General features: G+C 38.8%; 1 protein-coding gene across 7 annotated transcripts in view; it reads right to left on the bottom strand.

Moving 5' to 3' along the window:
- Positions 1–24,690, bottom strand: part of LOC106898163 (potassium voltage-gated channel subfamily KQT member 1-like) — a 534,664-nt gene that overhangs the window by 408,559 nt on the left and 101,415 nt on the right. For 4 of the 7 annotated variants that reach the window (XR_001413886.1, XM_014959270.1, XM_014959269.1 and 1 more), the window contains exons 12-13: positions 23,654–23,768; positions 23,181–23,195 (exon numbers count right to left, since the gene is read on the bottom strand). Coding sequence is in view for 5 of the 7 variants with exons in the window: in XM_014959270.1 (XP_014814756.1) it covers positions 23,181–23,195; positions 23,654–23,768 (130 nt within the window). In the remaining 2 variants the exon portion in view is untranslated. The remainder of the gene's footprint in view (positions 1–23,180; positions 23,196–23,653; positions 23,769–24,690) is intronic. The other 3 variants (XR_001413887.1, XM_014959272.1, XM_014959271.1) reach the window with 2 other exon arrangements.

Genomic DNA, 24,690 nt, shown 5'->3' on the forward strand with positions numbered 1-24,690 from the left:
TCGCAGGGCAGATTTTATCAGCACTTTTCTATCAATGGGCAACTGAAAATTAAACATTGTGGCTCACATATTTTTTAAAATAAGAAAATTCCTTGCAGATGGAAATGTACTCGGGGGGGGGGGGGGGGGGGGGGGGGAGGGAAGAAATAGAGAGGAAAAAGGAAAAGGCATTTGTCTCACAGCCACACAAAACTGCAACATGGGTAACTTCTGCAAAACCTGACATGGGAAAGTTTTCTGGGAACATTGTGCTTGGACACAAAGGCAGCAGATTCAGAACTAACTTAACATAGTTTTGCCATGAAAGCTTTACAAATCTTCAGACACCAATATATGCTGCAAAACTGCAAACACCTTAAAGTGCTTGAGCTCGCTCAAAATTCATCACACCCTAAACACAAGAAAAATCCTATCCACAGGAAAAAAAATAATAAAAATGAATAAGAAATAAATATGCACACACTTGAACTTCAAAACAAAGCAACACTTTGAGCTTATGCACAGACACACTGAACTACAGTAAACAGAAACTAGTAGTGATGGTGGTTGAATGTCTGGTGAAAAAAGGGAGCTGGAGGGATTTGTACTTTAAAGAGAAGTTAACACTGCACACTGTTTTCTAATAGCTTCTGGTTCAAGACTCACGCAGTATCTCTGGTTTTAATACTAACCATCTGTACTAAACTCAAAATGTATCAGAGCTGCAGATCTTTAAGATACAGAAAAAAAATGAATTATGTAACTACTGGTCACCAGCCCAATGTCCTTTCAGCTTTATAAGAAACACAAGTTTCTGTTATTGGAAAGATACCCAAACTGTAACATTTTGATTGCTGATGCAAAGAAGGAAACAGTTTTCCGCAGTCATATTAGAAAATATTTAATCATTGACAGGTACCTTTGAAAACCTGCCGTTCCTTAATTTATATTTGTCAAGGCTAAGAGAAAGAATTATTAAGGTTTCTGGCACATTTCAGACCTCTACCAGTATAAACAGAGCTTGCTCCTGCCTATAGCTTATTAGTCTAAAAGTTGTTCAACTTTCAGGGCAGAGGTGGGAGACAGAGGAATCCTACCTCTGCAAAACCTATGCACTCAAACTAAAAATAAACCCATTTCTCCCTTTTCCCTGAAACCCTTTTCTGCTTTTGTTTGTTTGTTCTGGATTTTATCAGTCTCTTTTTCATGCTGGTGAATCATGTCTCTGTGACAGCTGATTCCATTTATCTATCCTGGGAGAAAACAAAAGCTAAAAATAACTCTTTTGGGGTTTCTGCTGGGTTTTGCACGAGAAGGGACTGAATATGTTCATTCCAAGCTTGTGTGTCAATGTTTTGCTTTATCTTTGCCAGGGTTGATTTAACCAGTACCATGTTAGAAAAAGAAAAAAAGAAAGCTTTTTGCTGTCCATAAAATTCCAAGTTGGCTAAAATTTAACAACATCTGTGGCAAATGAAAAAGAAAACTTTCTTAACATCCAAGTTAGTACTAGAGCATTTTATTTGCAAGTGGGAGCTTTCTTCCCCCAAAACGTTTTGCCATTTCTTGTAAACCACAACGATGGAATACACAGGTTCTATCAGGCTGCAGTAGCTGTGCTTAAAAGAGTTGGTTTTTTCCCCTTCTTTAAAAGATTCTAGCCATGTAAAAATAGTTACTAAATTTAAATTAGCATTGCAACCAATTATCAGTCTCATACAGTGAAGAAGACATTTTCTCTGGGCTAGGCTGGAAATCTTGCAGGAACATTTATTTCTCTGGTCTTCAATGCTTCAGTATTTCTTTCTCCAACTTGTATTAGATGTACCTGACTAGCTCACTATGAACACAGCCCCACAAGAAGCATTTCAATATCTGTGGCTTATCCTATGAAGTGCAGTGGATGTAGCTACTTCTGGGCAGTGGGAATTTTTTGGACTAAGTAGTATGTGTGGAGAGGGAAAGCTCAGGCAAGTATTGCATGTCATGAATTTCATTTGTATAATTCTAATCATAAAAATCGGATGTTAATTGTTGGGTTAACTGCTTATGCATCAACTGGGTTCAAGTCAGATATTCAGAAGGACTCACACTAGTTATAACCAAATCAGAAATCTCACGGCACCTGACACGATGAGGGATGAGAACTTCAGACTGTTTTCTTTATGTGCAAGTGCCCTGAAAAGTTTGGTTCTTGAAAAACCAAGCTCAGTCCTTAGCCTGAAAAACATACTTTCAAAATGAAACATACCTAGCATGCAACAGGAAAGATTGTAGACTTCTACCACATCTTAGAGAAAATGTGGTGGTTAAAGTACAAAGAACAAAGAACTTTACCGATATCTTCAGACGGTTTAGGTATGCTAGCATGAGTCATCAGAGCACGACTGAGGTGTACAGAGAGACAAGATAAGTAATGGTACCAGGAATTTAGCTCCAGCATATCCGCCGCCTGACCTTTTATCCTTTGTCTGTTCTATGCTAACTGCTTGTCCCAAGCACCCTGTGCATTTGCTTAGGGTGGAGGCAGCGGTACAGGCAGCGTAAACATCTTTAGAGCCTGCAAAGTTAGCTCAGGAGGATGAGGACACGTGGGCAGGTAGCTACATTGACCTTTCTGATACTACTGAAGCACTGCTGGCAGCACACAGACTTCTGGTTTCAAGTTACCTCACAACGTGATCCAAATCACAGTTGTTGGCTAGCTTGCTGCAAAAGAGAAATGAAGCATTGGCGTGACTGAAAATATTAAAAACTAAAAACCTGTAGATATTTAAACGTGTTAGGGGAATGCAGAAGAAAGATGTACCAAGAAAAAAAAATGGTTCTACATTTAAAATAAAAGTCTAATTTTCATTTTCAAAGTTGAAGGAGATTAGTGACTGTGACATATAGAGCCACGTACCAAAATAAAGCAGATAAACTCTAAGGAATCCAGCAAGAGACACAGATTGCCTAGCACCAAAACAGTCCACAGGTAGGAGGTATGTCTTTAGGGATCATTAAAAGGTGGTATTTAAAAGAAGAAGGTGGTTTTTAAAATAATACTTCAATTACAGTACTTCCGGCAGTTGTCTGATTTATTTGTTTCTCCTCTGTTTCTAGATCTTTCAAAGATTTCAGACTGAAAGTCATAGGGGATTGACTACAGCAAACCAAGGCTACCAGCCTAGACCTGAGGAAGGAATACCAGGGTGGCAGCTTCTGCGCCTTCTGCAAATGAAAACTTGAGAGCTCTCTGTGCTGACCACATCTAAAAGGCAATGTCACAAAGTATGAAAGGATTTCTGAAAACAATATTCATCAAACAACAAAAAGTTACTTCTGTAAGTCACTTGGCAAAACTGCCCATGATATCACCACATTCCAGGCTTCTTACAGTGACTGAGCTGGAAGCATTTAAGTTCATGAACTCCAGCCTCTCACAGCCCCTCCTAGTACAGTTATTCTAACTGAGGCCACAATGTGCTTTTCAAAACGTCCCAATCCTAACCTTGACGTGAATCTGTGCTTCTCCTTGAGAAGGAAGAGCTTGTTCTTCCTGCCATCCCCCAGTAACGTGATTGCTCCATTCCTTATTACACGTTAAAAGAGACGAAGTAGCAGCTTTTTCCCATGTTTCATTGAACGTGAATAAAGTGGGGATGCAGCGACTACAGCTTCACTGAGTTGTGGTTGCTGTGGTTGCTCAGCTGCAAGCCATCTTGTATTTCAAGATCAAAATGAACAGCAGAGAAAAAGGAAGAACAAAGTGTTACTTTGTAGAGACAGCAGTAGTAAAATACTGACAAAAGATGTAATTTTATCACCAAATCCAAGTCAACTGCATTTACAGGGCAGTGCATCTGAAGTGTATTTGTTTAGCAACACACAACAACAACAACAAAAAAAGATATGCGGTCTCCCATTCAATTTTTTCAGACATCCCTACTTTGGGTGAAGAAGGAGGAATTTGCTGCTGCATCACTCAACATAACTAGGCAAAATATCATCTTACTGACTTTTCCTATATGAATCATTTACAAGAATGAGTTACAAACTTATTCTGCAAAATTTGTAAACAGCTGCTGAAACCACAAATCACTCATTTGTAGTTCCAAAAGTCTAGTTAACTTAGAAAGGCTGATACTCAAAAGTTTTCTTTCAAAATGCCCATACCTCGTCTACAATATATTTGAACTTAATGTGACTCCATTTTCCTGACATTTTTCAGCCTGCACTCAGATTTTAGTTGGAGAACTTTTATGGAAGTTCTGTGGAGAAGCTACAGGTACGCATCCACAGGGTAGGATTTGGAATAAACAGAGCAAGTTCTACTGCACTCATAATACAGAAAACACAGCTCTCCAGTTTTAGCAATATATTCAGTTTTCAAAATAACAAACGTGCCTATGCACATATATGCAAGCAGATTATAATTAGAAGCAAAAATAAAGCCTGACACTACTCAGTGACATGCGTCCATGCCAATAACTATCTGCAGATATGGGAAGCGTATGATACAATCAGCAAACACGCATGATTTTCTTCTGTTGCCAGGAAAGCAGAGGATTTTCCTCTGTTGCATCGGTAATGGCCAATGCAACACGGTGTCATTAAAGGAAACAGAGGATTTTCCTCTCTTGCATAGGTAATGGCCAATGCAACACGGTGTCATTAAAAAATCCAGATGTTGTTTTTCATCCTTGGAGAAAGCCACGGGTGGGACTGGAGAATTTACTGTTACTGAGGTATAGTAGGGAGGTACAGGAGGAAAAGAAGCTTTTAATTCAACCTGACCCTTAAAAATACCTGTTTACTGCAAGACTAATGGATCCTTCTTCCAGTGCTGAAATCACAAGCGTCCTAAAAAGGAATGCTTGCTATAACACAGCCGCTGTCATAATGGGAAGTAGATGGCACAAAGAAAGCATTCATGGGGCCAGGTGACAAGTCCAAGTGAGTTGTGAAGAAGTATGGAACTGCCGAAGCCTTTCAAGATCCAAAAAAACTGTGGCAGAGCAAAACTGCATCTTAAAACTGTGTAGAAAATACACAGGAACTCCAGAAGAAAGTTAATACTTTCTAAGGCAGGACTGAAGCACCTTGAAATTGCCTGGGGAAACAGCTTCTCTCCCACTGCTGCTTAAAAGAAGGGGTGCGGGGAAAGAGGGGTATTTTAAATCAAATAAGCATGCAGATTACTCCTTGTCACTCGGTGCATTGTTGAATGGGTCTTCTTCCTAACTCCTGCCCCTGCTCCTGCACACATACTGTTCACGGAATGGACCGAGGCGGAAGGGACCTCTAGGGATCATCTAGTCCAACTCCCCTGCCAAAGCCTAGGCTCCTCGTCCAGTCAATCCTGGCACATCCCTCTCTTCTGAACAGCGTTTCCATCTTGTCCAAACTGTGAAGTGGAACTTTCTTATTCTGGATTTTTCTCTTTAAAATACCCTAGTTGGTGAATTTATAAAATGTTTTATCATTCTTGAATGAAGATAAATCTAAGGCAGGATACTGTAGCTGAATGTATTCCTTGGTTGTTTCTTTGTCTTCCCACTCCCTGAGTGGATATAAAGTTATTTCCCTTAAAGCATGCATTGTACTTAAACATTTGCTGAAGTTTAAGTGAGAATACAACAAGATGCTTTAGGATACATGCTTCAACTAAAACTGTTTATTTTCATGTTACTGCCCTTAAACAGAACTTTGTAAATGAGGAATAGGAAATATATCACCCTGAATTTCACATACTTTTTGTAGGTCATCTCAGTAGCATCCATTAATCAGTGTATTGTGACTCGGTTCAGCTGCAGACAGGCAAATAGAAGGCTGACCATACCATTAATGTGTCTGTATGTAAAGTAAAAGAAGAGGACCAAGAGTTTTAAAAGCTGAAGTTAAGATGAGTAGCTCCATAAACCTTGAAAGAACACATGGAAAAAAAAATCTGTCTTTATTATGTTCTCAAAATAGTGAATTGTCCCAAGCTAATGAAGACTTTCTTTCCCCCTTTTATACTCTCAGCCTCTTCTACTGGGTCTTTTGCAGGTATTTAATCAGAGAAGTGACATGTATAATATCCAGTGCTGAGAAAATGGAAAAAGCATGGGCAGAGAGGCAGGAGCGCAGAGGGAAGAGCCAGACAAAACTTTCTGGAGGTAGCACAGTCTTAGATCACTTTAAATTGATTGTGAAACCACAGTCATGAAAGCGAGAATATTTCTGTAACATATCAGTAAGAAGACCTGGAAAGGAGCAAGCAAAAGAAAACGAAGCATTTGGTGAGAAACAGAGGGGTCTGCTCACAACTCTGAGAAAGAGTCTTGACAGTAGGTTTGTGGTTTAAATATTGCTTCCACTTTTTGATGTGATTTTTTTTTTTTTTTATAACTACATCAAAGTTCCCAACAATTTGCTGACCTAAGTTATTCAAGTGCTGTTGAAGACTCCCCAAGAAGACAGCTCTCTTACCTGGAGGAACTAGTCTTCTTGAGCCACACCTGCAATGAAACTAGACCTAGAGAAAGCATCATATATAATTTTTATTTTTTTTTGAAGAATAAAAAGGCAACAGAAAAACTCCTGTTTCATCCTTCTTGTGCGAGTTGTGTAAGGAACCTGTATGAGCTCAAAAAAACCCCAAGAAACAAAACTCCCCAAAATAAGTACACCTGTGGCTTTTTATTATTCTTTGTCCAGCATCCTACCTTTCATTTATCTCTACTATAATCCACCTATAATTGCACTCCTTACTCCTTCTGTTATTGAGACTCAACAGAATTTTCTTAAAAATCTGTTTTGTTACCAGTTACAAAGAGTTGATTTTTAACAGATCTTTTACCTCCTTTCTCCATTCCCATGTTAGTTCTCTTGCATCATCCTTCTTAATTCAGTTCTAAAAAGAAAGAAGCAATATTTCGAAGTATTTGGAAGCTACACTGGCCTCTGTTTTATTCCAACAGTTATCATTGTTAATCAAAAATTCCAGAGGAAGAGTAAGTACCTGGTCCAAAGGATAGAATAGCTTGCGTTATCAATCTTCCTTTGCAATGGAAGGAATTCCTCTTCACATAGATAAATAGTCATTTGTATATGATTGGTAAAAAAGTGCTCGTTTGCATTTTCCCAGGAGTACTACCTAGTGATTTTTTTGTGTCATTTTTCATCTGAAAACCTGAGTACGTTGCAGGAAACTGGGACCTTGCAGCAATCTCATTACATTTCTGAGGTATATACTTTGTACCTTTATGAATGGGTAAAATGAAGCTGAGACTGAACTCCCCAAGTAGAGGGGAGTTCAGTCTTCTCTACATAGGTAGAGAAGAAACATTAACCACTATTACAGATTGTAAGAACTGACATTCTTCCTTTAGCATGGCTAAGCTAAGTACATAGTACTGCTGAGAATCTTAATAATTAGTTTGGTTTTTTTCTTTAAGGAACTTAAAGGACTAAGCAAAGACATAGAATGCCTATAGGGCATTTCTTGGTATAGAAAGAGGAGTAAACAAACAAAAGCAGACTCAAGTTTTCAGTCGGGTGGCCATACGTTCCTTTAGTTCACAGAGTTCACATCTCATTTTTGTTGGCAAATCAACAACAAACTTCTACCCTTCTACTGTTATTCACTTTTTTGCCAATGCATTAAAGCATTTTTTTCCCAAAAGAAAACACATCACCAGCATCATTTACTACTCCCCCTAAAAATACTTACAGCACAACATTACATGCATACTTTTGACGAATTTTTGCCAACGCATTAAAGCATTTTTTTCCCAAAAGAAAACACATCACCAGCATCATTTACTACTCCCCCTAAAAATACTTACAGCACAACATTACATGCATACTTTTGACAATTGTGCTTTTGGAAAACGTCGTTCCCTGTAGCAGTGAGAAAATAAAAGCTTTTTCATGCCAGAGAGATACTGTTTTAAATACGTGCTACTGACTAAGAACAGACAGACATAAACAAGAACCTTCTTTAAGATGATGTTCATTTCTTGTCTTTATATTCGTAAAAAAATTTACTGCATATAGGTACAAGTTTGGGTGAACCCACAGTCATCTAGCCTTGTAACTCCCAGCCCCCAAAAACTTCTTAATAAGTCACTGTTTGAAAGTTCTCTTGACTTCAACCTACAAACAGAAAAGTAGAAAAATTGTTTTTATAACACTTCCTTATGCCAGTTTTCTTCTTTTCTTATTGTCTCAAAACTAATAATTCTTTTATCCAAAATTTTACCTTGTGTGTCAAATATTTTTGTAGATGATTGCCACTGAGGAATATAAAAAAAGTCAGGTGATTAAAGTTAAAAAATAAAATGCTTCAGGTTCTAGAGCTATGATTAATACCAGAACAATTTTTACTGTGCTGTGCTGTTAAAGGCAGAAATTCCCTTTCATTTTGTTCCATAGATGTTACGCAAAATGGCATGTGCAAGAGAAGAAAAAATGTGGGATCTGCAGAAAATGGAAGCTGACAGGATATTACAACAAACATGATAAGTATTAACATGGTCAAGTAGTGATCAAGCACTTTGTTTATATATCCATAACCATTTGAAGGAAATGAAGACAAGGACTGTTAATTTGTTATTCAAAAACTAACACACAGATCTTAAGACAGAGAAGATAAAACTTGACTATCAGAATATCTAGCTGATAGAAAAATACATGTCCACAGATCTCATATTCAGTATCACTGAGGATTACAAAGTTTATGTATTCCAATAATACCAAAGGAAAAACTAGACGACCCCAAACCTGTTTCCCATTTGTGATGTGGACTTTGTGGACTGCATTTGTACAAGAGGTGTCGTTCCACAGCTCGCTGTGCAGTAGAGCCAATCCCTTTGCACAGTGAGTCCTCTTTGAGGTCATACGTTTGCAGCAGGTAGAGGCAAGACCGTGACCCTCAGAGCCTGCCTACATAGTATATAGCAACCAGATAGCTCATGGACTGCAGCTCGTGGGCAAACATCCCAGTTTACAACCCATTTCACAATCTGGGTCCAGAGCCTGCGTGGAGAAGTCGCTCCATTGTACCTGGAGAATGAGCCACTCTAATATCCCATGCCAGGGAGTTCCTCAGATTTCTCCCTGACTCCATAGACTTTCATCGCTGGCTTTCGCAGCACAACTACAGATTTCACCTGCCAGAGCACAGCTGGTTGCCGGTCTAAGACAGGCCAGCTGTGTTTAAACCAAAGAACTCAAATGAGAACTAACAGCGTAAACCAAAAGACCTTGAACTTAAATTGCTTCCTTCACTTTCCTACCCCCCGATAAACCGAGGCATTTTAAACCAGGTAGATAAGGAGTCTATGGCTACTACTGTGAAGGCTATTTCTGAAATAAAGGTGAAGTCACCACCTGAATTGTCAGGCACTTCTTTGCTATTTGTTATCAAACAAAAATGCTGAAACCAATGAACAAGCAGAAATCCAGGGAGAAGTATAACTGTTGTCAAACTGCGATACTTATATTAACCTTGCTCAGACAGAAGAAAAGCCATCTCAGACAATAAGTAGTAAGGGGAATGGTAATGTCTTAAATAGCAAATTCTATAATGAGCTCATGCCTCTTCTATTTGTGAAAGAGATAAGCACTTACTGAACAAGGAATAGGCAAAGATAAGGTTAAATAACCTTGGTCACAGCTCCAGCTCTTCATTACCTCATGCATTAAAGCATCACAATTCCTCTGTTGAAATCAGAGATTTTAGAAATGCTCATTACTGGAGCACAAATGATACAATTCAAAGAGTGGACTACCTTGTGATAATATGAGGACTTTTTTTTTTTTCCCTAAATTACTATTATTTTATTGTGTAATACTTATCTGAGATAAAGACTGAGTAGATAAGGTAAGGGCATATATTTTGGTTTTGTTTTTTCCAGTTTAATTACAAGGTCTAGGATATAGGCTGTGGCAAAGTCTTTAATCCAAACATCAAAACTAAGGCTTGTGTTTGGAGCACTAGGACTCAGAAAGCTTTACAGTATGCCTATGAAAAGACAAAAATAATTTAAAAAAAAAGTTTTACATTCATCTGTGGGATATTTGTTTCTCATGTCAAATAAACCAGCTAGTAAAATCTGCTAAAGCATGGCTAGGTGTTTATCCATTGAAGGTGAAGAAAGTTGCCCTTGCGAACAAGCACTTACATTTTATTTTACCCTAGGCCACCCACAGTGTGTTTACTCATCACACACACAGACCTGCTGTAAAGTAAACAGGAGGATAATTCTGACTTAATTTTCAGGTTTTAATACTATGCATGAGTGATAAAACTAAAATTAGACTCCAAGTAAATGTGCAGGGGTTCAAGCATGCAGGCTGGTTAAGAGCTTTCACAACTGGGCAAACAAACAACAAAAGAAATATAAAACGGTGTAGCATAACATCATAAGAAAGAGAGACCTCTGTATGATGGTCATAAACTCTGTTTCACAGAAATGCAATAGCTACCTCCATGACTATGCCTCTAAACCTACGTTTAATCAATCACATACAGGGCTGACTGATCATTGTAGCAAATGAGTAAATTTGAAGGGAATGGAGATGCTCCCTGTATCCCATCTTATCACTTAAATCTGCACAGCAGGGACCTTCTGTGATGTTGCTGAAGAGACGTGTTGGTAATGAAAGATTAAGACTTTTCTCCCAATTTTCCAGATGCAAGACATTCTTCCTTGGAAAAGTTTCAGGCCCTCTGAGGATACATAAACTCAGATACTTGACCTCCTGGAGAGATAAAACTCAGATGTTTGAACATTTAAATTGAAATCAGAGTTCGATCAAGATTTCTCAGCAGAGAAAGCAAAATCAAATTTTGTAGTCCGTGGCTTTCCCCAGATGTACACAGTATTCCCACCCCACAAACAAGAACAGGAGAAACTGGAGGGATTAATGGGATACTGAGATGGTTACGGATGATGAAGGGAGCTGAGAAGAACCAGTGCAAGCTCTGAAGTGGTCAGCAAGATGCGCAAGGGAGCTCCGGGTAAGATTGAGGGTCCTTTTAACCTTCATCCAGACTTCTGCTGTTTTCTCTGCACCTATTCTCCTCTTTTCAGGCACGAGCTCTCCATCTCCTGTCCATCTCTCTACCACAATTGACAGAACCCACACTCACCACCGAACCAATCCATCATCCTCTGGAACAGCCATTATTCCTGTTGTTGGGGGCAGGAGGAGGACACAGGAGAAGAGGGCACAGGCTCAGCCCATTCCTGCTGCTGAGACAGCAAAGTTCATCTCACAAAGCAACTCTCCCTCCCTGACAGCAGCAGTTCTCTATAGAAGCAGCAGGGATAACTAGTGGTCGTGGTTTCTGTTGGGAAAGAGTTAACTTTTTTACTAGCAGCTGGTCTGGTGCTACGTTCTGGATTTGGGATGAGAAATACTTTTGCTAGCACCCTGGAGTTTTTAGGTGTTGCTAGGGACCTTTTCTGCTCCTCACCCCGCCCCACCAGCGAGAAGGCTGGGGGTGCACAAGAAGTTGGGAGGGGACACAGCTGGGACAGCGGACCCCAACTGGCTGAAGGGATATCCCACACCATAGCACTTCCATAAAGCTGGGGAAAGAAGAAGGAAGCGGAGGACGTTTGGAGTAATGGTATTTGTCTTACCAAGTAATCATTACACATGATGGAGCCCTGCTTTCCTGGAGATGGCTGAACACCTGCCTGCTGTCGCGATTCCCTGTTTTGCTCTGCCTAATAAACCGACTTTATCTCAACTCATGAGTTTCTTTTTTCACTTTTACCCTTCTGATTTTTTTTCCTGCCGTGGAGTGAGTGGGCATGCAGCAGCTGTGTGGTGCTTGGTTGCTGGCAGGGGTTAAATCACAACACCAGCTTAATAAATTGTACCTTATTTTATTTAGAGTTGACCTTAGGTTTCCCTGCAAGAGGGGCCAAAGAAAGGGCTTGCAGTCCAAACCCTCAAGGTACCATAGCAGCCCCTTGGCTAGCAAGTTCTCTTTGCCCAGTGCTTGTTTAACTTAAACACTAACAGGCTCATTTTCTAAATTAAAATTTAAGTAGAGCTTGGCAGGTGGATAACATGAGATTAATAGAAGCCTTTCACTCGAAGTTGGATGTAAAAGATGATGTGTATAAAGCAAATTGAAACTTTTCCTACATTAAAAACAAAACCTTAAGTTCTTTGTCAAGATGAGAAAGCATGTGAGCTTCCACAAACAATGAAATTTTGAGATGAAGACATAAAATTTACTGCCGCCGCAGCCTAGAAAGAGTGAGAAAAGAACTAAATACAGGAAGAATAATGCTTTGTTTATCTGAAATGTCTGGTGAATGCTGCAAGTTCCACACATTTCCATTTAGAAGTATTTTTTTTTTTTCCAAATAAAAAAAATAGCAAAGTAAGCACAGGAACATGTGGAAACTTCTAGCAAAGTTGTGTCCAAGAAAACAAATACCAATTACATTGTATTATTGGATTTGCATTACTACAAGGACAAGTCACAGAACCCATCAGAGGGGATCCTTCGGTAGCAACTGCTGAAGTAAGAGAAATCAGCATAAGAACAGCTTTATTAGCTCTTTGAGCTCTGTTTTAAAACATATTTTAATACTAATGAGCATGACATATATTGTAGACAGCTGACTAAATAAAAAAGGCCATCAAGATTATCTATTCTTGCTAGTCCTTGGGCGCAAGCAGTTTAAATAACGTAAACCAGAGGAGATAAGTATCAGTAACTTATGAAAAATGCCATTACAGCATGCTAGAAGCAAAAGAGCCATGTGAAATGAGAGGAACAGAACTCAATATAGCGTGCAATGACTGTAAGCTTCAGTGCCCACATACTAAGCTCTCTGTACTGTAATGGTCTGATACATTCATTTTGACCCAGAGACCAGAGATAAATTGTCTTAGCAATACAAACAAACAGCTAAGCAATTAGGGCAAAGTTTTTGGAGAACACAGTGATAACATCTAAAAGCATTGTTGGGTGATGGGGAAAAAACAGCCCTGGAGATAGGGGGTTTAATCTGAAGTAAAAGAGAGAGTATAATTGCTTCTCCAAATTACAGTGCACTAAAAAAAAAGCAGACAAGCAACTAGCACTGGTATTTGTCTGCCATCTATTTCAGTGTATCCAACCTGAAAAGTAACTTTCATTGTCTCATTTGGAGTTAATCAAGTTTTGCCTATAAAAGGAAACATTTTACGTGTACAGCTGTGAAAGTGTCAGAGCTAAGAAATCCACCAGGTTTTAAATAATTTTATCACTTACATTTCCTTAAAGTAACTTATTAAAAGAAAGTTGCCAAGCACCGAGGTTAACACAGTAGTCAAATCACCAAAGCAACAATTTTATCTATGAGCTTTTACACAGCAGCCCTATTTAGAGCTTCACACACAGATGTACAGTAGTTGCAATGCAGAACACTGGCTGCAACAATGTCTGTTGCCTCCCAGGAACAGTAATCAAGGTAACCAGTATTTAACCTAAATTATGTGTTGATTCAGCAATGAGCATTTGGTTATTGCTGTAAAACATTGCCCAACATATTATCTACATTTTTTACAAGTCAATATATACATTTAGAAATGAGTGAAATACCAGGTCTAGAATACTTTCCTTCAATTTGGATAGAAAATAGCCATAAGCAGACGGAAAATAATCTCTCAGATTAATAACTTTTGTTGTTGTGAACACTCTTATTACATGGAGATGCTTGCTCATTGCAAAATATCTAAATTTGATTTTAGTGGAAAAAAAATTGCAATATGGAGGAGATAAATGAGCACTGTACTTTTACTGCAGCTGAATGACCAGGGTCTCACAGTGTTCACTTAAGGGACAAAATTGGTATTGTTTTTAATTGCATGATGAAATGAGGATGCATGCAGCCATTTTTTTACTAAAGAACTTATTTTTCCTTGCAAGATGTTTCTTTGAAATACATTAAAAAAATCAAGAAGCTATTTTGAAAGATATGTAATTCAAATATTTAGGAGAGGTGTTTTTGGAGCTGTCATAAACTATCCATAGTCTTAAATCCATCCGGTATAACAAAAGTAGCTTCAAGAACTCAGCTTAATGCATTGAATATTGCATATTGAACAATGCATATTGTTTTGCTCCATTGTGTATTATGTCGTATACAAAAATCTATAAAAGCCACCTGAATGAAATGAACAATTCTTTATATTTCAATAAGGAAAAGCACTTTACTAGTAATTCCAGAATAAGATCATATAGAGATTAGCAAATAAGGCAAAACTGCAACGTCCCTTGGTAAACATCAAATTAACACTTAAAACCACAGAAGAGTCTTCATTCTTTTTATGTTAGGGTAAGTGGACAGCCCACCTGCTTTCTGCATAGAAATAAATTAGAAACTCCAATTATGGTTTTTTTGCTTCCAACTCCACTATGAAATACCATAACCAAATTATGCTATTTTCATTTATAATTGCTATATTATTTTGAAAGTTTTCAAATATACGTTAATAATATTTTTAATTATGAAATACCAAAGAAACTACCCATAAAGAGCATTCCCTAACTACACTGCTGTTCTCCACACCTGTAACAAAATTTTCTTTCCTATCTGTTTTCCTCCTCTAATCCATTCACCGCAATCTATCAATTAACAACACTGAGCTCCCTTAACTTTCACTTCCAGTTTCTGCATTTTTTTTTTCTGCTTAATGTTGCCCCAGAAACAATGTCTACATGTTAGACAGCCTTAAGAGAGTAGACCACAGAAATGAAAAGTCATTTTTTCAACTAGGAGGCGGGATTCCAGCTTGCAAGGATGTGCTGTCAACGCAACGCTCAGAAGAATAGTTGTGTAACACTTAGATATTATTAAGGTAAAATTTATACCCCCTGCCTCACAGAGAACATTGGGGATGTTTATCCCAGCTCTCCTTCACTGCCACAACTTGAACTCCAAGGAAAACAAATGGTGTCTTCATGTCTTCAAGCTTTTCTCCACCTTTTTTCCCCCCTAATTGCCAACACACTCCTCACCAGCAGCTGTGGGCTCTTGATTTGATTTGATTTGATTTGATAGGTGGGCTGCCTTACTTTCTGTCACAGGGCAGCAACTGCAGAAAGGAAAAGGAAGGACAACTGGAAAACGCAATTTCCAAAGTATTTTTATCCTGTTGAACGCTGCCAATACAAAACATAAGATGTGATGTGGCTTGGAGATAGAGCCAGACCAAAGTTATGACCTTATGTGTTTCAGTTGCAGTCATCATGAAGCCCTATCACTGTGCTTTTCATTTCCCTCAATATATTTTACATAAATGGATGCAATGAAGTGCCTGTTACTAGAATAGGTATATGCATGATTCACATACATCAAATTTAGTCTTAAATAAGAAGTGTTAAAGTTCAAAATACTGCAAAACCACAAGATCAAGGCTAAAAGACGACGAATGCTTATTTATTTCTACCTATGCCGCGGTAAAGAACAAAGTCACACTTCTCTGTGCATTGCAATCATCATGCTTTTCCACACATTTTTTAATTTTTATTTATTTTCCTCCCCCATAAAAAAAAATACCATGCTCGGCACTTAACTTCAGTCTCTCATAGTTACACTTACCTGCTAAGAAGTCTTACACTGTCATCTTCAGCAAAGAACATACTTTAATGTTGTGTCTTTCAAATTTTCATCACAGATACATATAAATGCAGTTATCCATATTGTCAAGTGTCATGACACTCGCTGGGAGCAATTATGTGCTTTGTAATATCAATCTTTAACTGAAAACAACAACAAATTATGAAGCCCAAATAAAGCCTTATAAAATGATTCTTCCCTTTACTGGTTTCATCCTCACACATCCAGACAAAACGAGCCAATACCAAAGACTAGGAATCCACTCTAGCTCTTTGCACCCTTTTCAATAACAAATGAAAGAGTTGCCTTATTTCCATTCTCTAACTTGCTACTGAGATAATAATTTCTAGTAAAGCAAAGCCACAAATATGAGTCTTTTATATTGATCTGAAAACAGAGGCATTCTTTGTAAACTATTTCTCATACGAGAAATATCTGCAGCCACTCATCCCAGAGTCATCTCACCCCCTTCTATCCCTTCTCTAAAATTCTGTGAAATGATTAGAAAACTCACTAAGAAAAAATTAATTATATGAAATGTCATGTTTTTGTAGAAGTTTCCGTTTCCAAAACAACCTTTTATTTCAGACTTTTCCATCAGACCTGAACCATTTGTTGCACAGAGGCTTACATGATGTATGCACTTAGTTATATTTTGACAACTTTCAGTCGGCTGTTACAATAGTTGCTTTCCAGAAAAGAAAGTATAACCACAATACCAAGTTGAGCCTTTGGGGGTTGGTTAAGTTTCTCATTAAAGTGACGTTCAAATACGTGTAGCATTTTTCCTTAGTGTGGCAACTCGCCACATTTAATATTGGGGAAATTCAGATGCTTATAAATTAAGTTTGTAAGTAAGTTTGCTGAAATGACAAATCGGATTTTGAAAACTGAAACGGGTGTTTCTGTCTCTCGTTGCATTATAGTGCAGTGCCCTCCTCTGGCCAAACGTCCACACAATTAAAAAAAAAAAAAAAGGAGCAAAATTTCTCTGAAAAGTTACTCTTCAGGCTCAAACCCCCCAAAAAAACTCCAAAAAAACCTCAGAAGCGGTGTCAAATTCGTAAAAGAAGTTATTACATAATGGCACCAATTTATACTAATGCTAGCCTTGCTTTCATATTACATGGTAATAAGAATACTTTCCGTGCTGAAATTAATCCTGAAGCAGCCTTTCTAAAGAGTTCAAAATTAGAGGTGACAATACAAAAATAGATGGTACCAAAAAGTGTAACTTAACACGAGGCCTTATAACAGTAAAAAGCATACAACCAGAATAGCAATTACTACTGTCTGTTCAATTTTCACTATTTTACTTTTTTCGGTTCAGAAATGACAGACCCTCATCTAATTTTCTCTTTGAAGCAATTAATAATGCTTTTGAATGCAGTGGACAGAACTAATTGCATCAGTACTACCTATATTAGATGTACCTGAGAGTGAGGATTAGTAAGTGTCTAGAGCCAAGAGCAAAATGAGAAAGCTGGAAATAAATACACACACATATATATATATGTATAAATGTCCTCCCTTCATGTTACCGCAAGTTGCCCACTTACTAGTTTTTTATCACTCCCTCTCACTTCACTTTATGATTATTTCAAAAAATATGGGTGAAATGTAAACGTGGTGATGGTAGGCAAACTGTGATATCTTCAGGAATATTCTGTACTCCAACCAACCTTGCCGCTGTCTTCTGGCCAACGCACTCCTCTTGGGTGATGTTCTCTCTTGTAACACCACTCCCTTCACTGGCTGGTTGATGGCCAGTATTGCTTCACAACTTTCTCCAACACCGATATGAGCTTAGTGACTATATGGGCAACATTTACATGATACATCAAGTGCCTGATCATGCTTTCAAAAATTAACAACAATATTTTAAAATAATCCATGAACATGTGCAAAAGGTCAACAGGTGGTACAACAGCTCTAGCTGATGATTAAGGACCCTTGGGACACTATCTTAGTAATAAAAGCATTATTAATTAGCTCTCAGTAGGTTCAATTATCCTACACAACATTACTATCTAATTGCTAGATCTAAGGATGTTCAAAGCGGTAAGATTTGCTAGTGACAAGGTGAACTGTTTCTTTAATAAGACTAAAAGCAATAAGCTATAGGAGGAGTTTATGATAAAAATTCAGAGATAAGCAGTGTTTGCACAGGTAGACCAAAAACCATAGAAAGATGGAAAATATGCTTTTTGTCAGGAGCTGCACATTGCTGGATTTTTCAAGTAGAGCCAAAGGAGGACACAAAAATATTAAGTCCCTTGTAAAACCTTCACTGCCATCTAGAGATGGAGGGAACAACTGGAAGGCTGAATCAAAGCTGAAAGATGGATTTAACATTTTTTCAAGTGCTCACCAATAACTTCAAAAGGGTCATAGAGCACCATTTTATGTGAGGACACCTAAAGTAACCTTTAAGACTTTGCATAGTTTTACAGTTTGTTGTTCCATTCGCTTTGCATACAATTTTGTGTTAGTGGGCAGGGAAGGAAGCTAGTCATATTTCATATCTGCCAATCCTATGATAAACTGCTTCCACAAGAAACAATCATAGAATGGTTAGAGTTGGAAGGGACCTTCAAGATCTTCAAGTCCCAACCCCCTCTGCCCTGAGCAGGGACACCTCCCACCAGACCAGGTTGCTCCAAGCCCCATCCAGCCTGGCCTTGAACCCCTCCAGGGATGGGGCAGCCACAGCTGCTCTGGGCAACCTGTTCCAGTGCCTCACCACCCTCACAGGAAAGAATTTCTTTCTGGTATCTCATCTAAATCTCCCCTCTTCCAATTTTAAACCGTTACCCCTTGTTCTCTCCCTACATTTCCTGACAAAGAGTCCCTCCCCAGCTCTCCTGTAGCTCCCTTCAGATATTGGGAGGCTGCTCTAAGGTCTCCCCAGAGCCTTCTCTTCTCCAGGCTGAACAACCCCAGAAAACCAAACACTGCTCCTAAACTTGTTTTGAAGGAGAAAAAATGATTCTGACACTAATAATGAAACACCTTCCTTTGAGTATAGATGCACCAACGATGACACAGAGCAAGGCATTCAAGTCATCCTCACCCTTGGAGTCTGTTTCCCTTGTTAGAAGGAGGCGCTACGTTGTAGGCCTTGAGGTTTTGCAACCATTGCCTTACCTCAGATCTATCTTTGCACCCCTCCTCAGGGTTCTTATCTAGCTTATGGCAATTAGCCATTTCCTTTTTGGTTTTTTTTTTAGCAGGTATTCCCACTTCCTTTGATTGTGCAATAACCACATACGAACGCTGGGCTGTCCTGCTAATCGTTTTGCAGACAAGATCTCTCTCGTACAATTTAAGAGATGTATTTCATACTATGACCTTTAAAGAAAAAATTGAAGGTGGGAATGGCAGATAACCTGGTTGCTTCCACATTCAGATCTCTGTGCTTCTGTTACACCATTTTAAGACCTCAAACCAAAATAATGAGCCATTTTCACAGCCACATTACACATAGACTAATACATAGGAATGTAGTAAAAGTATAAAAAATGCTTTCTAAAGTTTTACATAGAATTGTTTTGACCAGAATTGTATTAAACCCACACTTCCTTAACATGCCTTGACTCTGCTGTGGACATGGCCTCAGAAAGAAGAGCAACTGTTGGTCTCACTCTCAACCCATGAAAAGTAATTAAGAGCCCACTTTCCCGTGGGGAACAGGTGTAGCTATCACTTCCCTGGCAGCCTGTTCCAGCTGAAGAGTTATTACTACAGCTGTTCAGCTGATGGCAATTACCACTGACGATGGTCATTGTATGTGGATCTCACCTTCTAAAGGTTTCCTCCCAAGGGAGTTGACGTGATGACTGCTGAACTGCAGCATTACACCCCTTTCTGCTAGGAGACCAACTGACATTTACCTTTACATGACCTTAGCTAACTACAAAATGCATACTCAACCACAGTTGCTTAACCATGCTGACATATAGAATTTCTAACTGTTGCTTTTCCTTGCAGTGTAAAGAGCTTGAAACACCACAGCTTTAAACCACAGATCTCTGAAAAACAAAAACAGGATGTCTGCCTCTAAAGCTGGTGCTGTGTATATTTTTCCTGAGACCGTGCTATCTGGGGCCAGGTTGGTTTAATCTTTCAATACAGTCTATTGGCCTAATTCACTCTTTCCTGCTGGAAGGTTAACTCCTGTGTGTAGGACAAAATATTTTCATGGCCAAGGGTTGTTTGTCATCACAATCTGCATAACAATAGGGCCAGGTGGAGATTTAAAAAAAAAAAAAAAAAAAGGCTTAGAGTTATGTACAGTGATCTCCTTTACTCTTAACAAAGCTCCAGTGTAGCCAAGAAGAATCCAGAAAGAGACAAACACCATTTGCACAAGTCAACGTGTGAGCAATGCTATTGTTTCTTCTTCTTCCTCAAGAGTGGATTTTGATACTGCAAGAGTATTTTAGTGCAGGTCTACAGGACTTGTAGTTGAATAGGCTATTTTAGTTGGAAAGGACCCAGAACAATCATCTCATCCAAGTTCCTGACCACTTCAAGGCACATTATTTAGGGCATTGTCCAAATGCCTCTTAAACACTGACAGGCTTGGGGCATCAACCACCTCTATAGGAAGCCTGTTTCAGTGTTTGACCGCCCCCTCAGCAAAGAAATGCTTCCTGATGTTCAGTTGAAACACTCCCTGGCACAGCTTTGAACCATTCCCAAGCATCCTATCACTGGATCCTGGTGAGAAAGATCCACACCTCTGTCTCCACTTCTCCTCCTCGGGAAGCTGTAGAGAACAATGAGGTCGCTCCTCAGCCTCCTCTTCTCCAAACACCACAAGCCCAGAGTCCTTTGTGCTCCTCATAGGACATGCCTTCCAACCCTTTTACCAGCTTTGTTGCCCTCCTCTGGACACATTCAAGGACCGTCACATCCTTGTTTGTCAACCAAGGCACATACCTGTCCCCCAAAGCTGTATCACTTAATACAGGTAAAGCCCAACTATAATTTCTGGTTTGAACCAGCTGTTGGGAGTGGCTGGCCTTAAACGTTCGGACTAGGAAGAAGGATTAAAAATCCACTACGGTTTGCCCCTGCTCTAATTCTTATGTGTATTTCTCCTTTCTTCCTTTCGTCACCAAATTCATACACACTTTGAGAGGTTTCATGTGCACTTTTGTTGCATATGGACACAGTTCAAGAACTAGCAAGCTTACGGCTTATTCATTTTACAGACCTCAATAGCATCAGCTCTTTCCTCAAAGACCTTATGGCACACGTGATAAGCTGCACCAGATAGATAAAACAGCTCTGGCAACAATGGATAGGAGACAAGACTTTAAAAAAAGCACAAACCACAGATTGCCACTTGCTTAATCAGTGCCATTTGGAACAATATATTGTTGCTTTGATTAGTAAACAATCTGCAATTGAGATATAGGAATTTGCCATGTATTACTTCTACAAACAAGCTTAATTCTATATGGGGTCCTCTGTCCTTCTGTCAGAACATGTATGTGCACATAGTAGGAAATTAGGAAGAAAGAGGAGCTTCAAGACATAACATCGTGGAAAAAGAAGTGGCTCTATGCATTACGTGTAATTAAGTTAGATGATGGATCCATCTTCAAATTGTTTGATTTTATATCTTCCACCAAAAAAATCAGGTGATATAAAGAAAGTCCTAGGTTAGCAAAAGTTAGTTAGTTAGTCCTAAGGTTAGCAAAAATGAGCAAAATTATTAAAGTGAGCTTTCCAGTGCTAGAAGTAACACTCTCAAGATTTAGACCTTCCCTAATACATAACTTAATTTAGATGGCTACCAACACACGTACAAGACTAACCCTAAGGACCAAGCTAGTGTGCTGTAACGAGGGAAATATAATCACTAGTTTATTTCTATGTTTCAAAGAAGAGATAAAACAATATTTTGCAGTCTCTCTATGCATCGATGGAGTCATCTTCTAACTTCAGCAGAGAATTTTAAAAAATTGGGCGGGTAAATACATCAGGCAATAAGGCAGTCTAAGCATTTATTGTTAAAAGCTACTTATCAAATATGTTGATTGAAATCAACATATTTATTTCAACTATCAGATTTGATTAATCTCTAATAACATTATTCTTATTCAACTTTGGACACCCTAGAAGCAGCCAGCATAGAACACAACATAGGTCCACCCAGGTCAGCAATGACATCAGATTTTTACCCCTGAGAGCCTGGGACAGAGATATTCAGCAAGAAACTTCAGACAGGTACAGAATTATATACTGAATATGCTGGGTTTGTTCCCTAGCTCATGAGGTTGCCTTTTTCCACACTTTTGCCAAGGTCACTGGAAACAAATATCATCCCAACTACCTAAAGGATCCAAAGCAGCTCTATTTCTATGGAAAGGTATCTTAAGCTCAATCTGCAAGCTTGCTATTTGATTTTGTTTTCATTCACACCTTCCACCAGGACAGCATACCTTCTTTAAGCTTGCATGGATCACTAACATCAGAAATCCAATACTGGATGTATTAACCACTGAGAGGTGAGAAGTGCTGCAACCCAGTGAACTAGTTTGCCTTCACTCAAGATGTTTTCTTAAATGGTAGTATCACCAGTTTCCAACCAGCCCGATAGGTTTTGCTAATAGTTACACATGCAGATTGATGCACCCAATGTTCAAGGTAGCATGGCTCAAGGGTAGGAACTCTGTTCTTCTGGGACAGTATCTGCCTTCCCACACAATGGAGTTTTGAAGACAGTGTAGCCAAAAGTAAAGGTTACTGTCATCAGAAAACATCCCTCCTATCATCTGTCTAGCAAAGAGGGTTTCAGAAGAATCTACTGTTTACATTACAGGAAAAAAAACCCTCAAAACATTACAGTTCTAGACCTGATATTTCATGTTTAATAGCCAATATAACAGCTTTCAAAATTTAAAAAATGACCAGTTGCTGGCTTTGGGATAAAGGTATACCATGAGGTTGATTTAGTAACCCGTAATGCTTGTTGAAGGCAAGGAAAACTTTGCTGTTTGGCAGCTTGACAAAGTCAAGCGTGACTTCACAAAGAAGTGAAACTGTCATCATTGTAGCATACCATCATTAACTGTTACATGAAAGCCATGTTTTCACTTACTCTGCAAACTGAGAGGCTTCATAACATATATACACACACCTGACTCTACTCTTGGAAGAGTTTTTGTCTGATTCATTGATTGCATTGTGACTCTAGGATGAAGGCTTGTCACACTAGTTATCAAATGCGTGTTATTCCCAAATGAGATAAACCCACTTTCCATTGCATAGTTCACTCCAGAGGTGGAGGCTGGGGCAGGGGTGGGGGCAGAGAGGGCAGCGTATCTAACTGGTACACAACTCCACAGCATGAAACAAGATATTGGTGAACAAACAGAATAACTGTTTATTCTAGCCAGGTAAACACAAAGAATAAAAGTGGAACTTTTAGCATAAAAAAAAAATATATATATAAATATATTTCCGCATCGCAAATTCCGAGACACGCTAATTTAGGGAATACACTACTAAGTGCAAAGCAAAAGCCATGCTGTTTTGGAAAGTTCACACACCGAAGCAAATATAGCACACATGAAGACTTACCTGCTTATACTTCTGCTAAAAGACAAGACAAATAACCACGCTAAGTATATCTAACTTTCATGTAGAAGACATACATATATCAGACAAATACAGTGCTAATATCTTATTGTTTGCATTAAAAATGGCTATTTCATTTATGTTTTCAATCAATTCCTACATTATTCATATTTGGCGTGCTTTGGAGCTCAGACTGATTCAGAATTCTACGAAGTATAAACCTACCTATAAAACTCAGTCCCAGGAACTATGTCAGCTGCCTTAAAAAGTAAAACAACAAAGGCTGCGAGCCGCCCCTCGCAGAGTAATGCTTCTCTTTCCAAGTGTCTGGATGCTTCCATTAAACTTAAAGCTTAACTTGCATTTTGTAGAACATAACCACTTCAAGTGCAGCCAAGTAAAGCATAATACAGTGACACATCTCCCTCACCGTTAACGAGCATTTACATTATTAATTAAGTTGTTGTTCCACTTACTGTGCCACATCGGGTACAGCAGGCAGCGGTGACTCTTCTGATATAAGGTCAATGTCATCAGTGAAGCTGTTGTCTCGTGACATTTCTTGGGGATTCCCTTCTAAACGTCTTTTTACTGCACAAATAATTCAAAGAAATCACAATATGTTAGGGAGACAACGTATACAAGCTCTTTCCCTTGCTTAAGATACTGTGCAGTAGATTAAAGAAATGGTTCTAATATGAAACATGGCTTTCCTTTTTGTCAGCATCTGTGAAGTTGATGCTTATAACATATGCCATACAAAAATACGTATGTGCACATACACTACTTGAAATACAAAGAAACCTCTCACAGGAAAGGCTCACCTCCTTTAGGATTGTCTCCGTGTAAGCAGAAATCCACCATACCCACAATTCCAATGAAGCCATGACAATAGAATTTCCTCAATTAATGCCATTTGATATGCATACTTCAATTTCTCTAAAACCTTTCTTACCAATTTTATTGCTATGATCATATAAACAGCATCGTCGCTTCAAACATTCTTTTTGGTCCCTGTATTCACCAGGGCTCAAAAATTCTCCCAGACACCAGGGACGGGCCTCGGGTGTCTGAATGCAGTCAGCTCAGCAGGGTGACCGTGATGGATGTGGAGCTGTACCACAGCTTAGCTTATCTTCCAAGCGTAACAAAGCTACAAATTTCAGTACAAATAGGGAAGACGCTCGATGGCCAACTCGATGGCCAAGGAGTTCACTCATAGACTGCAAAAACCAGGGGAGTGGATCTAGCTCTGTAACTGATGAAAATTGATGTTTTAAAAAGCTCAATACTCATTTCCTTCAAGCATAGGGCTGACTTCTTCCTCTATAAATGTGGAGTATACGTGTACCTGCCTTTCTGAGATATTTCTACTTCAAGGTCTTTTCAGTATCTTTTCCTATGCTCATTTTGTTCAAAATCTATGAAGTACCTCTAGCTTAAATTGCTGCGATGTGAAATAGCATTTTTTTTCTTCTAACTACTAGTGATTCTAACAGTTTCTAAGGAAGCT

This window comes from Calidris pugnax, unplaced genomic scaffold (assembly GCF_001431845.1).
Source record: "Calidris pugnax isolate Ruff unplaced genomic scaffold, ASM143184v1 scaffold298, whole genome shotgun sequence".
Classification (NCBI taxonomy): Eukaryota; Metazoa; Chordata; class Aves; order Charadriiformes; family Scolopacidae; genus Calidris; species Calidris pugnax.